The sequence below is a fragment of the Patella vulgata genome, chromosome 8 (assembly GCF_932274485.2).
Source record: "Patella vulgata chromosome 8, xgPatVulg1.2, whole genome shotgun sequence".
Lineage (NCBI taxonomy): Eukaryota > Metazoa > Mollusca > Gastropoda > Patellidae > Patella > Patella vulgata.
The window spans coordinates 50744198-50761142 of NC_065886.2; the positions used below are offsets into that span (position 1 = coordinate 50744198).

Sequence of the window (16945 nt, forward strand, 5' to 3'; positions counted from 1 at the left end):
ACCTTGTGACAATAATTCCTTTTCTGTATATAAAGACTGGGAGGTTCGATGGCCGGATGATTAGCGCAAGCATGTTGCATCATAAGGTCTGTCATTGAGTCAACTGGCGTGGTGTCGATTCCCCGGTTGTACATGACAAGGAGTAGGGTCGCCTGTCCAACCTCGTGGGTTTTCTCTGGATCCTACGGTTTCCTCCCACTCCTAAAGACTCCTTGCAAGAGAATTATTAAAATAAAATTGAACCATATATTAGTTCCGAAATGACCTGGTCTCTGTCCAGTGAACGTAAAACTCCATTTCTCTCTGCGTCTCTGTATATATAAAGACATATGAAGAATTTTTTGTAACTTGCTGGTATAATTTGTTGGTTTACAGTCACACAAAAGCTCAATTATTATAATCTTTGAATGGCATTTCGAAACTGACCATAATATAACACAAACAACACAGTTCTATGTATTATATACACTTTATCTGCAAGAAGTGTTAAGACTTATGGCTGAGAAGTTCAACACTCAAAACGGTGACCCTGTTTGGATGTTTCTAGTTTAAAAAGGGGTGAGGGGGGGTGAAGAATAGAAATGAACCAATTTTTGTAATAATAATACATATATTTTCACATAGATTTACATGAAATAAAACTCTAATACATGTATATAAAATAAGAAATGAAAAGTCTAATATAAGCTATATGAAACAAGAGTACATTAATCTCAGTATGAAAGACCAACAGTGTATATGAGTTAAAAACTTAAGTGAAAAATCTAATTTAAAAAATTAAATAAATTGAAAAATTGGCACATTTGAGAAAGGACGGAGAAATGAAATTGCACTTAATGAAATCTATACTAGGTGAGATCATACAAAACATTAATAAGAGCCCTATACTAAATCTAGATCTCAGTTATTTCACTAATTTTATTATTGCTACAATTAGTCCCTAATTCTCCTTGCCCCTTCACTGACAAACTGTGGTGGGGTTGGATGGCCGAATGGTTAGTGCATGCACATTCTATCATAAGGTCTGTCATTGAGTCAACATGCGTGGTTGTACTTGACAAGGAGTAGGGTCGCTTGGACAACCTCGTGGGTTTTCTCCGGGTCCTCTGGTTTTCTCCCACTGCTAAATAAAATTGAACCATATGTTTGTCCGGTAGGAGTGGACTTAAACCAACTGAAAATGTTGATATGATTAAATTTGTTTTTGATTTGATTTTCAAGTGGTGTGGTTGTTGGTCTATATTTAAAATTTTATATCCACAGATATAGCTAACAGTTGACATGTTTAATGAAATCAGTAAACCAACTGACAAACAAACTTTTCCCATCACATTAAATAAACGCCTATTTTGTTTTTGAACTAAAGCCTAGTGCACACTACACAACAACATCAGCGATTTCTGTTGTAGAAAATGAAACGTCAAAAAACCGCCTAGTGTGCTCACCCAGTTGCTAGTTCCTGATCGCAGTGATTGTTTACAGTTGATCACTAGCAGGCACATATATAGCGATCGTCACGAGAGCGTATGCCACTCTGCAAGTAAATTACGTCCATCACGTGACTTGTACAAAATGACGAATCGCTTAAAACGTAAGCTGGCTCAGGTAGCTATTTATTTGCTTCTAAAACTCTGGAATCATGACGTCAAACAGGCAAGGCCTCTGACCAAAGAATCACCAATTCTTCTTTCGTCAGAATCCACGCTTCGGCAGTGGAGGAAGCCATTTTGAGATCATGTGATATCAATGATGTCTCCGATTGCTTAAGAAAATGGTTCATTCAACAATATAAGCTGGACACAGGCAGACAAGCGAATATGCAGGCGAATCGATCGCTTGCGTAAATATTCGGCCGAAAATATCTTACATGCTAGATATAGGTGAATGGTTCGGCGAGCAGAATCGTCGTCGCCGTGACCAGGCACACAGGCGATGTTTTCAACGCTTATAAAAAAATTGGCATGATTGGGCGAAAGAATATCCTCGTCTGCCCTAGGTATTAAGATTATTATGATATATTAATGTCTTGGAGTGTGATAATGTTGGTTATACATATAATAATAGAGTAGAATGCATGATATTTCACAATAAGTCACTTAAAGAACGTCTTCAACTGTCCACCATATTGAATTATAATATTTGAACATCAAGTACACATTGTTTAAATAGTTGACACATCACAACATATTTTCTACACGAACTACTTTTTACTGATAATTATTAGAATTGAGCTTCGTCTTGTTGATCGTTCCTACTCACTTCAACAAAAATATATTTCACTGAAAGAAATTTCTAATCAAAATCACACCCTCTTAAAATTACACAAACTCCAATCTCTGATGATTTAAATAAACTGCATGTACCGGTATCCATATGATGATGAATAAATTCTCTGCAGCTTATCAGGAATTGCAAACGTCTGATGTTGCAGAACATATACCGTCTGCTTCAGCAAGAAAAACTCGTCCATTTTGACACATACAAAGTTGATAAATGTCTGAGGAGCTAACACCTTGTATACCACTGGTATCGCTTTCTTTTATATTTTTTAAGAATATATCTTTTGAGTCCAAATGTATCTGAAAAGGAAAGTTTACGTGGTTAAATACATTCTGATATCATCTTTAGAAATATAGAATACGAAATATAACATATTCACCTTTCACCAACACAGACATTCAGTGTTGGGATTTCAAAATTTTTGTTGTCGGACATTTTTACCGAAATAAAAGGGCATAACTTTTATCGTTATTTAATTTTGGAATTTTGAATATTATTCACCATGTCTTGATGTCTGATTGGGTATATTCCTGGACGGACAATTTAGAATGTTTGGAAAATAGCGTCGGACATGTCCGGAATATAGGGCGAATTCCCATTTGTCAGAGTTGTTTGTCTAAAAGTTACATAATGACATCTTGATGACTTAAACTTAATATGCATGTATGTAGGGTAGATCCACGAAACCCTTAGTTAGTCATTTATAATATCCCCTGACAGTTGCAATCTCAAATATATAATGATGCCCACCAGAATACATTATATCCTGAGCGTGTTACCAGCCAATTTTTCAAAATTTTAAGTCAACTCAAGTTTTAAAGATATTATAATGTGATTAACAAGCTTCTAGCTTGTTTCTTCTACTGTTTTCTGGTTAACAATTGTTTGTAAATAATGTACTTACAGCACCAGAAGACGTCTGTAAACGTATATTGTCCTGACTCTTCAGCTCCACATCCCCTGCTGGCGCCTGTACAGAAACTCCAGCTGATCCGGAAATTTCCACGGAACTTGATGGTGACTCGATTCTAAAACCAAAACAAAATGATATATACAACAGTAAATGTTCAAATTTGTCAATTTTTGGATGGCTGAATGGTTAGCGCATGCGCATTGTATCATAAGGTCTGTCATTGAGTCAACTGGCATTTCTATTCCCTGGGTGTATGTGACAAGGTGTGGGGTCGCCTGTCCAACTCCGTGGGGTTTTCTCCGGGTCCTCCGGTTTCCTTCCAATGCTAAAAACGACTACGTGCAAGCGAATTTTTGAAATAAAATTGAACCATGTTAGTCCCGAAATGACCTTGTTTGTGTCAAGTGGACATTAAACCCCATCTCTCTCTCTCCAGGTTCTCCGGTTTCCTCCCACTGCTAAAGACAACTACGCGCAAGCGAATTTTGGAAATAAAATTGAACCATATGTTAGTCCCAAAATGACCTAGTTTTTGTCGAGTGGACATTAAACTCTGATTCTCTCTCTTTCTGTGTGTGTCTCTCTCTCCATCAAGATGACTGGATGATAAAGACTAATGTGTATACTCACTTTAGTTCTTCAGATATTGGTCCCCTTAAAGATGGTGTTTCTATAGACCCATCAAATATAACTTCTCCTAAATCACAAACAAAATACAAAACAATAAAAGATGAAACATTTGTAAATTTTACATTGGCATGGAAAATTGTTCATAGGCCTATAAATTTGATTAAAATACAGATCAATATTTCGTTTCGTTTTTTTACTTTCAATGGCCTACACTACATGAAGATCTGACCTGTTGTAATGGAAGGTTGCATCTGAGGTCGTACTGGTGACTTTTGACCCTATGACATCAGCCATTTGATTAACCAATCAGCACTAATGTTTCTAGTGGGTTACCCACAGTTCCGTGCACATCACGCCAAAAACGTGCCGTAACAGACTGTTTCATTGGCTAATCCCTAACATCATCCAGAATGCGGGTTATATAACAACTTTTCCAGATCCTAGTGTAGTAAAGACAAGTAAAAAGACTATAAAAAAAGAAACGAAATAGTATCTGTGTTTTAATCAGATTATAGGCCTATGGTTTCATATTGAAAGGAAGAGGCCTAATTAAAAGATTTATTACTCACCGTTATATTTGACTTCATCTGTACCAATAATAACTTTATCCTTACTAACTAAAAACTTTATTTTTCCTTTTCTATCTTTAACTTCAAATATTTCACATTTTGCTTGAAATTTTTCATTATCTATAAAAAGAATACCTTTAAATTATCTCTACTGTAACCAGGGTCGAATTATGCTTACACAGGCCACCTGTCTGAACATGTCACTGGGACCCTCGCATCAACAGTGACAAGGAGGCATATTCTGGTTATTATCTGTCACACACACATACATACAATTTGGTAGATAGATGGATAATAAGATATATTTATTTGACACATACATACAGCATATTAAATAAAATCATAAAATATGGGTAACTCTGGTAGAAGCCGAGTCAGCACCCCTCCCCCTTTAACCTAGGAGAATTTTGCCTGCACTGCAGCGTTTTCATCTACAGGTGAACCTCGGTTTTTTTATCCCATCCAAACTACTAGTGAGAACTGAGCTTTGAATGTCCTGCATCAGTTCAGTGCTAAGTTAAAGGGGGGTGGGGCTCTAGTGGTTTGACGTGCTAGCGTGAAACCAACAGGCTTGTCATTGAGTCAAGTGGTGTGGTTTCTATTCGCCGCTTGTAAGTGACAAGGAGTAGGGTCGCCTGTCCGACCTCGTGGGTTTCCTCCGGGTCCTCCATTTTCCTCCAACTGCTAAAGAACCCTACGCACCAGAAAATTATAGAAATAAAAAATTGAACCATATTTTATCCCGAAATGACCTAGTTTGTGTCAAGTGGACGTTAAACAGCTGTCTATTCGTTTGGATGCGACAAAAAACTAAGGTCCTGTGTATACATTGGCATGCACGTAAAAGATCCCCTGGCAGCTGGCATTTGATATAAGAGTAGGCCACTGCTGTCTGAGCAAAATTTCCCTCATAGCACACTGTATGGTGCAAGCCCGTCTTTATTAGCCCAGTATAGGAGCAGAACAGTAGGACGTTGTTAAACCTGATTTCATCTCATCTCTCTCGCTACGTTAAAGATCAGTAGATTATTTATATTAAATAACCATTACCTAAATTAAGACTACTTGTAACATGGTTAGCTTTATTTCTAGATTGTATTTTAACTTCTTGACTCGATTCTACATATAAAGGATCTCCCTGAAAACAGACAAAAACAAGTCATTACAAGTTTTAGCCCCTTCGTACTGCAGAATGTTCTTGTTGTCGAGCTTTGCTCCTGTTTGCTAACTACACTTATTATTTTAGTGTTTTCCGAGATTCTATCCGGATTATCGTCCTTATTGTTAAAATTGTTTGACGTCAACTGACAGACTATCGCCATTGAAGAGGTGACCACTATCAAGATAGGTTGCATTATTCTGTTACGTCTTTTTTGTAAATGGTTTTTTTTTTCATTTTGAGTGAAGCCTGTACCATTACCGCCCCGGGACTGTACAGCTCAGTGGACGCTTACAATTTACCCCTGGAACCATTCACTTGATTTGATATTTGTTTATTTTTTGCAATGTCTACATTCTGTCTTGTCCGCGGGTTTATCTTGTAGACTTTGTTTTGTGTGTAGTTTTGTCCTCCTGTATGTACTATAATAGTTGTTGCTTTCATTCAAAAAGATGATCTTGGTTTACGTTAGCCTGAGAATTTATAGTTTAGGTCTATTTTAGTGTTATGAGGCTACTACTGATTTGAATGTGAATAAGAAAGTAAAGATATTAGTTTATATTTTAAAGATACTAACCGTTTTGGATCTGATTTCTTGTGTGTAAACAGATTTAAGGAATTCAGCTTCACCATCTAATCTCACACCTTTTGGTGTCATACGTAATCTTCCAATACCATCCTTAAAAACAAAAATAACTAATCTACTACTGCATAATGTACATTTGATCAACAGAACTGGTGACATGTTTTGATCCTCAGAATTGGTGTCAAGTTTTGATCCTCAGAATTGGTGACACATTTTGATCCTCAGAATTGGTGTCAAGTTGTATTTAAGCAGACAACTGGTGCACCCAATACACAGCACAGGTTGGAGCAATAAAAAGCTTTTCTTAAGAGAGAGAGAGAGAAATGGGGTTTAACGTTCACTCGACACAAACTAGGTCATTTCGGAACTAACATATGACCTAATTTTATTTCAGTAATTTGCTTGTGTGTAGGGGTCTTTAACAGTGGGAGGAAACCGGGGGACCCAGAGAAAAACCACAAAGTCGATAATGGAAGCAAAAACTGATCAAGAGCAACAACCCATGAAGTAATTATGAGATATAATCAAACATTAATTGGCATCTAGTACATTCTAGTTCTAAAGTTTATTATATAAAACAGATGCCAGTAATTAGATAATAACTTTAGCTGTTTGATGATGCGGGTAACCCCCAAAATAAACAAGCCAACAGTGAGGCTGATGTCCCCCGCCGAAATCCGCAAATAAATAGATGCCACATATTAATTAATCGCACATCTATTTTTTTCAAAAGTATCGAGCAATCAAACTGTTTATCAACTATACACTAAATTTCATCACTCTCTATCAGACAGAATCAAAGTTATATTGTCCCAAAGCATCGACCAAGGAAATTGCTTATCTCTGCTTAGCTTGAGATCGATATGTTAATCATTGAACTCAGTCAAGACGAACATCTACATCAAGTTTAAACATTCTACCTCAATTAGAAGCAGTGTGAACATTTTAGCTCAATTAGAAGGAGAGTTATTGTGTTCCGAAGTCTCGGCCAATCAAATTGCTTATCGATCTGCTTACCCTGAGCAGAAAATGCTCATCATCGAACTTAGTCAAGGTACTGATGTAATAAAACTATACACCAAGTTTCATCACTCTCACTTAATTAGAACTAAAGTTATCGTGTCCCAAAGCATCAACCAATCAAATTGCTTATCTCTGCTTACACTAAGCAGAAAATGCTCATCTTCGAACTCCATCAAAGCATTGACCTAATATACACCCACACCAAGTTTGAACATTCTAGGTCAATTAGAAGGAGAGTTATTGTGTCCCAAAAAGTGTGACGGACAGACAGACGGACGGACAGGCAGGCGGACAGACAGACAGACGGACGAACCCATTTTAATAGTCCCCTGCTTTCTTCAAAAGGCGGGGGACAACTAAAGTTATCGTGTCCCAAAGCATCAACCAATCAAATTGCTTATCTCTGCTTACCCTAAGCGGAAAATGCTCATCTTCGAACTCCATCAAGGCATTGACCTAATCAACACATACACCAAGTTTGAACATTCTAGCTCAATTAGGAAGAGAGTTATCGTGCCCCAAAGTATCAACCAATCAAATTGCTTATCTCTGCTTACCCTAAGCGGAAAATGCTCATCTTCGAACTCCATCAAGGCATTGACCTAATAAACACATACACCAAGTTTGAACATTCTAGCTCAATTAAAAGTTATCGTGTCCCAAAGCATCAACCAATCAAATTGCTTATCTCTGCTTACCCTAAGCGGAAAATGCTCATCTTCGAACTCCATCAAGGCATTGACCTAATAAACACATACACCAAGTTTGAACATTCTAGCTCAATTAGGAAGAGAGTTATTGTGTCCCAAAAAGTGTGACGGACAGACAGACGGACAGACAGACGGACGGACGAACCCATTTTAATAGTCCCCTGCTTTCTTCGAAAGGCGGGGGACAATAAAGAGAAAATCTTACCACTGAGAAATCAAAAACTCTAAGAATCCATATTGTTAAAGCTAGATTCATGATAACTACCACCATAAGAAATAATATAAACGAATAAAGACATCTTTTTCTCCAACCATAAATACCAATAGGTTGACTATCACTAGAAGTTGGTGGATTATTGGTTAATCCATTAGCATCAGTTGGTGCATCCGCTCCTGTTGTTTGGGGCATATTGCTGTAAGTAAAGAATACAAAATCCATTAGAAATAGCCGAGCTTTAGACAAGCAAAGAAAGAGAGAAATGGTGTTTAAAGTCCACTTGACACAAACTAGGTCATTTCGAGACTAAGATATGGTTCAATTTTATTTCAATAATTCTCTTGCGCATAGGGGATAACGGATATATGCACGGAGGTGACAACAATATACAACCATATTTGCGTGTGGGTGTATAAAAATGACTATTTGACCATGCCACTGACTGTAATATGGTATATATATATATATTTATATAATAGTGGAATGTGTGTATGCAGAATACCATACAACATGCACAGGGCAATATCATCATTTTCTTGTTATTTATAGTACATGGTAAACTATAAGACTAAGATTAGCAAATATTTTGGGCATGTGTACAAAATTCATAACAAAAACACTGCAATAACAGATATTCATTAATTAATTACCCGAGTCGTAAAAATAATCTTGTGTTTATATTATTGCCCATTTCATGAGAATAATTTCTATCATTTGAACCACTGTACATGTACATTAATCATTTAACTTCCAGCTTTGTATTTAAAGGAGCTAAATAGTTGGGACCTAGAAATGGGTCGCAACACATATAATAAAGCAATATGAATGTATATAAACTGATTTACATTCTGTTTTTACTTTAATTTCTAATCAGTTATGTTCGGCGAAATATGTCAGAAGTCTCAATCGAGTGACAATCTCTAGCATCTTGTTATTCCAGTCTACACCAATAGCATTTATTGCGCGTGCTCTCCAGATTAAGAATATGATGTCACCGTTTGTCTAGCCTTGTTCTTCAAGTCCCTTGTTACATATGGCGCTGAAACGCATTAAGGTACGTGATTCGTGTACCAATGGTAAAATGTTTATTTTGTCTTAAATATTGGATATCAGAAGCCCATCTTTTCTCGGTAAGATCACAACATTAACGTTGTTTTAAACTGACAAATAATTCGTGTTTTCAATGTCAAAGACTTTGGATGATATTGAGTTAAAGACTTAGCTACTTTAAATCAAGTGCATAAAAAATTCAATTAGAGTTATTCATAAGTTCACCATACACCATTATTGCATAGTATACATATATATATATATATACAAACAGGTCAAAAACTGCTGCAGAATAAATAAACACGAATCTCTAAGATGATGATGATATTACCAAATTCCGATGCAAAATACACCTACACAAACACATGTAAATATCTAATGAATAACATTTAATTTGATATTTAAACAACATAAACAAACAATATTGCAAGGAACAGTCCTGCAGAAGATAGACAAACAACACGGCAAGGAACAGTCCTGCAGAAAATAAGTTCTCGTAAGTATTTACATCCTGTGGAGAATTCCAGAGCATCTTCTCACTAGGAAGGGTATATAAATAGATAGATAGATGGCATGCCAATCTTCAGATGAAATAAGTGATGCTGAAATAAGCCAGCTTCATGTATACTTACACCAGTCTGTTGATCGTGTATATAGGTGTATATAGGTTACCTGGAAGGCAAACGGCACTACCCACCTGGATATAATAATATTTACACTTCTCTATCGTCCATCAATGTCAAATTTTTGAGCCACCCACTTTTATTGGAGCAATTATGTATGTCAATATGTATACGTTTATTTAATGTGTACTTTAGTCACGATTTCCAATTTGGCATTTCTCATACAATGTACTACGTGTGTTATGAATCATATCGTAGATTAATCATATACAGATAATTCGACATGCATCTTATGACTAAATTATACTCTAAAAATATCAGATGCAAGAGCTAAATCTGCAGGTCTTTCTTTAGATCTAAAATGTTAATCAACTCTCGATGTCATCTTACGTGTCAGATTTTCACTTGATTAAATTCGGTCTGCTGTTCAACACTCATTGATTATTAGATCCATAAATGGATAATCTTAAGCAATGATGATCAAGGATAGGCCTAAAATTCAATCACTAATTTCTCAGTCCAGAGTGGAACAATTTGACTGACATATTCAGCATATTCCCTTTACATTATCTAGTTTTTAACGATTATAGTGAGAACTGCCAGCTTTTTATCTAATCTTCCATAATGCCCCATTCTGATATCATCTAAGAAAAGGAGTTGACATTGCCTCAGCCAGTTGGTCCCTAATTTCTATTTATTGTAATTTTGAAAATACTGAATGGAATTAAACCATTTTAAACTGATATTCATATTACTAGTATTAGAGATTAAACTTTTATACTGAATCCAAGTCCGAAGACTATATCTACTCTTGATGTTTTCATTTTGTTTTCTTAAAGTAGCTAAGACTCTGACTCAATATCATCCAAAGTCTTTGACATTGAAAACACGAATTATTTGTCAATTTAAATCAACACTGATGTTGTGATCTTACCGGAAAAAGATGGGCTTCTGATATCCAATATTTTAAGACAAAATAAACATTTTACCATTGGTACATGAATCGTGTACCATAATGCATTTCAGCGCCATTTGTAATAAGGGAATCGAAGATGAGGCTAGACATATTCCACAAGTCGTGTCAAACGGTGGCGCCATATTCTTATCTGGAGAGCATGCGCAATAAATACTATCAGTGTAGACTGGAATAACCAGACACTAGAGATTGCCATTTGATTGAGACTTCTGGCATATTTCGCAGAACATAACTGATTAGAAATTACAGTAAAAACAGAAACGATTGAATGTAAATCAGTTTATATACATTCATATTACATTATTATATTCATTGCGACCCATTTGTGTCCATTTCTAGGTCCCAAATATTAGAGATTTAGCTCCTTTTATAGGAATCTTTGGTAGTGGGATGAAACCGGAGGACCCAGAGAAAACCCACGAGATTGGACAGATGACCCTACTCCTTGTCACGTACAAATGGGAAATCGAAACCCTGCAAGTTAGCTCAATGACAGACCTTATGATACAACGCGCATGCGCTAACCATTGCGTCATCCAACCCCTCTAATGCACAGAGACTGAGAAAAAACTGATGGAACTCTTGCACAAATATTATAACATACAACAATCTAATTAAATATTAACCATATGTTTCTCTAAACAACAAAACCATTGGGTTCAATTTTTTTATCTATCAGATTGTTAAATGAATGACAACATCTGTTTCTCGTATTACTGGCACTAGTAATCCAGAAATCCGATCTTAATAACCGGGTGATTTTCATGCAACCTGCCTTCATTATAATACTGTAGAACCATAGACTACAAATTATAGCCAATTGATTCAATATGTCTGAAATATGAAGTACTTGAGCTGTTCTCTTCAAAACACGTAAAACAGATAGAGTTTCTACTTTTAGACTTTGGTTCAGAATAAACAACTAAAAGTCATATCCTAATACAGGGGAATACATGTTGATTTTTGAATAATCTGATTTCTTTCTGAAATAGTGTTCAAAATATAACCCAACTACATATAAATAAAATTCCTCCACACCACACCAAATTATAATTTCTGTTCTTCCAGAGACTTATTAAAATTTTTGCTTACATCAGGATTCAGGAAGAGATCTAATTTAAAAACAATTTTTCAGTTCCAAAGTTTTAAGTTTTGAAATTTTAAACAAAACTTTGGCTATTTTTTTTATTTTATCTAAACCTCTAAAAATTAAATTGGTTTGGCCATATTGTTATTATTTATACAATTCACAAATTGTATTTAAGATAAGATAAATTTTATTGCATAAAAACGCCCACAGGGAGCAGAACACACAAAATGGCAGATTTCGCGAAATATATACATCTTGGCGGGGTAAACAGATTAAAGAAAGAGAACTGTAAGTCATTTTTGGAGAGAATTGGATTGACAATTCATTTCCGAAGATTTTTGTATTTAGTGCATTCAAGTAGGAAGTGTTTTTCATCTTCCACAAGTGATTAGATAACCTTTGTGGAACAGGTAAAAATGGTAAACTGATTACATAACCTTTGTGGAACAGGTAAAAATGGTAAATGGTAAAAATGGTACTGATTACATTAACCTTTGTGGAACGGATATATTTTTGTACCTCTCTCTTTTGTATATCATTTTATTAGATCATTCGCCATATTGTTATGTATGTGTATGTTTTGTATACTGTTCTTAATGGACGTAATATGCAAATGAAAAAGTTGAAGTTGTTATTTATGTACATATTTATATTGTATGCTGTCCTAAACGGATGTTTGGGTACAATAAAAATCGTATCTTACTAACATAATTATATAACAACATGAAAATGTTATTTCTGTGCTTTTTTATTTTTGTACTTTCAATTATAAAACAACATGATGTTGCCATCACTAAATTCCACAACGTAAAATAGTAAAGGGTTTGTGAGAAGCCTCACTAAATTCCTCGACCTAGAATAGTAAACAGTTTGTGAGAAGCCATAATAAAAAGCTCTTGCAAGTTACACATAGCACAATAATTAGACAGCGTAAAACTAGATTAAATATCAAAGTTCCTACTGTGCCCTAGTTAAGTTATAACTCCATCTGTCAGCAGCAAGTTAAAAATGACTTTAACACCCATGCTGTTTATTTTAGACATCAACACTTCAAGAGTTCCTGAAAGTAATACCCTTAAAGAAACTTTAAAAAATTTCTAAATGTGTATGAGATCAAGTGCAGTTCAAGGTTGATCTCCATAAAAACAATTGTCATACACAATGCATGATGGGGGTAATTTGAGACAAGAAAATTCATAATTTATTGTTTAAATGAGGTTGCAAATAACTATTTGCATTTTTCTAGGATATTCACTACCTGGTATGGCAAGTAAACACTTCCAAACAGTGACCTGCTTGGTAAAGTATTACCAACTATTTGAGGAGTACTAAAAAGAAAATGTCTACACTTTATAGACCAAACGTTTAAACCTCTATATCTCATATGTGGCTTCACAAATTCCCCGGTTGTACGTGACAAGGAGTAGGGTCGCCTGTCCAACCTCATGGGTTTTCTCCGGGTCCTCCAGTTTCCTCCCACTGCTAAAGACACCTACGCGCAAGCGTATTATTAAAATAAAATTGAACCATATGTTAGTCCCGAAATGACCTAGTGTGTGTGGATGAACATTAAATTCTCTCACTCTCTCTCTATTATCTCTGTATCATGGTCCAAATGCATATTAATAAATCAGTAATTGTTATTCCATAGTGTTAGTGTGAGACAGTAGTAAAATCCAACCTGAAGCATGAGGTGTACTAGACACAAAATCTTTACACTGATACAGCAGTGTTTGGTTTAGATTTATCAAATGAAACACTGCCTGGAGAATGAGGGAATATATAATATAATATAGGTCTAACCCCTTTATTATAATATACACAGTAAATATACATATATAAAAATCATTTTATTATAACCCATATATACTTACAGTGGATATACCTAATATTCATTTTTTATAATACCCACAGTGAATATACATTTGTTTTATAATACCCACAGTGAATATACATTTGTTTTATAATACCCACAGTGAATATACATTTGTTTTATAATACCCACAATGAATATACATTTGTTTTATAATACCCACAGTGAATATACATTTGTTTTATAATACCCACAATGAATATACATTTGTTTTATAATACCCACAGTGAATATACATGTAACCCATTATTTTATAATACTCACAGTGAATATACAATACATATAACCCATTTATTTTTTATATATAATACCCAAAGTGAATATATATATATGTAACCGATTTTTAGTATACAGTAATACTGCAGTGATTATACATATAACCCATGTTTCATAATAGACAATCTTTAAGGGTTTGTAATGATACAATCGGTCAGTTTTAACATGCAGTCCAGATAAATTCCCAAATAACTTACAGCGAATATACCCATAACCCATGTTTGATTGTTTATAATACATATATAATGTTTAAAAGTGTGTACTATTTATAAACCAATGTACCAATGACTTATCTGTGCAATATCAAATATTATCCTTACTAGATGGAAGCTGAAAATAACATATATTTACATTTATTTCTCTAGATATTGATATGTTAATTCTGTGTTAACTGCTTGTATGTATCATGGAGTGCAACTTAGGGATTGTTGGGATTCTAATCCTAAACCCTACATATTTATATACATGCATGAAACTGTGCATAGACTTTCTTTGTGTTTTTCTTGGTGGTGGGCCATACAATGCAATAATGTACTGAATTTGGAGTCAACAGTATTTTCTTTAGAACAAATTATTTCTCAATAAAAGAAATTCCGTCTATTAATCCAGTTGAAATAAAGTAATGTACCGGATAAACTCCCAGGCCTACATACTATCTTCATCAATTAACTTATCTGGCCAGTTCTATAGTAAACAACTGTTTTCATTCACCGGTTAATAAACAGAGGAATTGGCCAGGCAAATGCCAAACGCACTAGCGTAATGATACAGATCGAGCTATCTAATAATAGACCAATTCCTGATAGCTATCGTCTTCTTATACAACCTACTCATGGGATAATAATTGTCTATCAAAAATGTTCTCTCCATCCCGTATATTCCATTAATCAAGCTCTTCTCTAGAACAGCTTATATCACTAAATATTGTTGTCAATTTGAGTCCATTTTAGAAATTACTATGGCAGTTGTCTGCATTAAATATAAACTATTAGAATTGATTTTATTACCGTATTACACGAACATAAATTTCGGGAGAATCAAAGAACAATATTATAAAAGAGGGAGAGAGACAAAAGTTTTTAATATTAATTAGGACCTTCTAAAATAAAGTTACTTACAGCTTTTGAACAAACTATCATCTACTTTTCATGGCGTCTATATATCCTTGTTGTCTTATCTGTAAGTCTATATAAGTTGGCAACGTTCTTTCAAGTTACTGCATATATTCCAACCCCGATGCCGCAGCTGTCAGACTCAACACGTGTGCACGACGATATCGAGTATACACAAGTTCGTGTTAAAGTAGAGAAGTGTACGACGTCTATAGCCAGCCTTGTAGCCAGCCTTGCTGACCCACCATGGCTCCGCACAGCAAGGCTGGCTCACAAACCCAGGGCGTCCAGAGTTTGGGCCCGGTGTTCGACGAGAAAGTGGCGTAGGGCCTGACACTGAAAAGCGTCTATAGTCGTTCGGGTGGTGCAAAAAATCGAGGTGTCGTGTACCTATGGTTGTGTCGCGTACATGTTGACGTGCACGTTAAAGAACAGTTACTAAAACAGCCCTTGATAGATGGAATTCAATTGTAGAACCTAAACCCGATTTTATTCATTCATACGCTTAATTGCCCAAGTCTAGCTTATAACGAATTCTAGAACATAACAAAAATTGCATAAAAATCGCCACCAAGTTTAAAACGGAAAAATACTTATATTAAAACATTGTCTTTACATCATCAGACATTCCGGGATGTGGGCTACTGCTTGTAAATATTTGATCATATCTTTCGCAACTATTGAAGTCGTGAACTTTGTCAATAATCAACTGTTTTAAAAATTTGGGAGAAATGGGTTTGTAACCACTTTGTTTTTCATACTTTTATTATTGAATGTTTTAAACCTTTACCATTGTTACCTATACATTATTTAAACATACATTATGCAAGAGCTAAATCTGCCTGAAATGTTACTTTGATTAACGCATCGACCATAATCAACTCTCGATGCCATCGCTAGCCTGCGATATTTACTGAATTTGAATACATTTTGTGATCGTTGATTTAATGTCAAAATGAACAATCGAGACTTTGTTTTTTTATCTACCGACGTTAGGCCTAAAATTCAAGCACTCATATATGGGTCCAGAGTGAAGCAATTTGACTGAAATTTTCAGCATATTCTCTTTACATCATCTAGTTTTTTAACTATTATAGTGAGAACTGTCAGCTCTTTATCTAATATCTCATAATTCCACGTTAAAGCAGTGGCGACACCAGCCGTCGGTGATTGGAGGGGCAAAGCTTGGGAAAAGTCCAAGGTTAAGGGGGCAAAGGCGCGAGCTTCAACTAGGGGTAGGGGGCCTCCCCCAGAAAATTTTGAAAAACAGGTTGCCGGAAATGCAGCCTGGCAGTATTTCAGGCACTGATCGATGAGGTAAAGTGTCAAACGAACGGACTTGCGAATCACGACGAAGCCCACTCACGAGCGTCAAAGTAGGGAGTCCTACTGTCGGAAATGCTGTCTGACAGTATTCTGTCAGGCACCGATCGTCGAGATAAATAGATCTGCCCAGATACCGTTCGTCGCCTGATCACTAGTTTATCTGACTAGAGAACAAAATGTCAAACGAACGGATGCGAACCTCAACGAATTCCCCTTATGAGCGCCAAAGTAGCAAGTCCATTGGGGACCTCGCCAAGAAAATTTTGAAAAATAGACTGTCGGAAATACTCTACAACATGCAAGTTTGTGACTGAGTGGGGATGTGGGATTTATTCACCGTAGAAGGTATTGATTACTGAGACGTATCACAAATACTTTTTTTTATTTTCTAAAATTATTGGGGGGGGGGGGGGGCAAACAGAGGGCAGACCGGATTAATGGGGGGGGGGGCAAATCCCCCCCTGCCCCCCACCCCCCCTGGCGCCGCCACTGCGTTAAAGATGTATACTTATTTTGATATTGATTCGTTGAT

At 35.7% G+C, this 16945-nt stretch overlaps 1 protein-coding gene and 1 long non-coding RNA gene across 3 annotated transcripts in view; both read right to left on the reverse strand.

Moving 5' to 3' along the window:
- LOC126830518 (uncharacterized) overlaps nt 1-16945 on the reverse strand; it is a 52125-nt gene that overhangs the window by 26587 nt on the left and 8593 nt on the right. The gene's annotated exons all lie outside the window — the stretch shown is intronic.
- On the reverse strand, nt 570-15303 carry LOC126830516 (zeta-sarcoglycan). Of its 2 annotated transcripts, none has more exons than XM_050560913.2 (8): nt 8933-9329; nt 8076-8283; nt 6129-6230; nt 5443-5530; nt 4393-4512; nt 3824-3890; nt 3185-3308; nt 570-2579 (listed from the first exon to the last, which is right to left on the reverse strand). In XM_050560913.2, the coding sequence occupies exons 2-8, from the start codon at nt 8277-8279 to the stop codon at nt 2403-2405; spliced, it is 882 nt and encodes a 293-aa protein (XP_050416870.1). In that variant the 5' UTR covers nt 8280-8283; nt 8933-9329; the 3' UTR covers nt 570-2402. The 2 variants fall into 2 exon arrangements, with proteins under 2 accessions (XP_050416870.1, XP_050416869.1); XM_050560912.2 differs by lacking the exon at nt 8933-9329 and adding an exon at nt 15094-15303 and having other exon boundaries at nt 571-2579.

Bases quoted from the DNA above. Each gene is read 5' to 3' on its own strand.
- LOC126830516 (XM_050560913.2), bottom strand. From the start codon at position 8,279: ATGCCCCAAACAACAGGAGCGGATGCACCAACTGATGCTAATGGATTA. The intron at 4,513-5,442 runs GTAATGGTTATT...TTCTTTTTATAG, and splicing joins TACAAGTAGTCTTAATTTAG to ATAATGAAAAATTTCAAGCA. The intron at 3,309-3,823 runs GTGAGTATACAC...TTTTGGTTTTAG, and splicing joins CCAATATCTGAAGAACTAAA to AATCGAGTCACCATCAAGTT.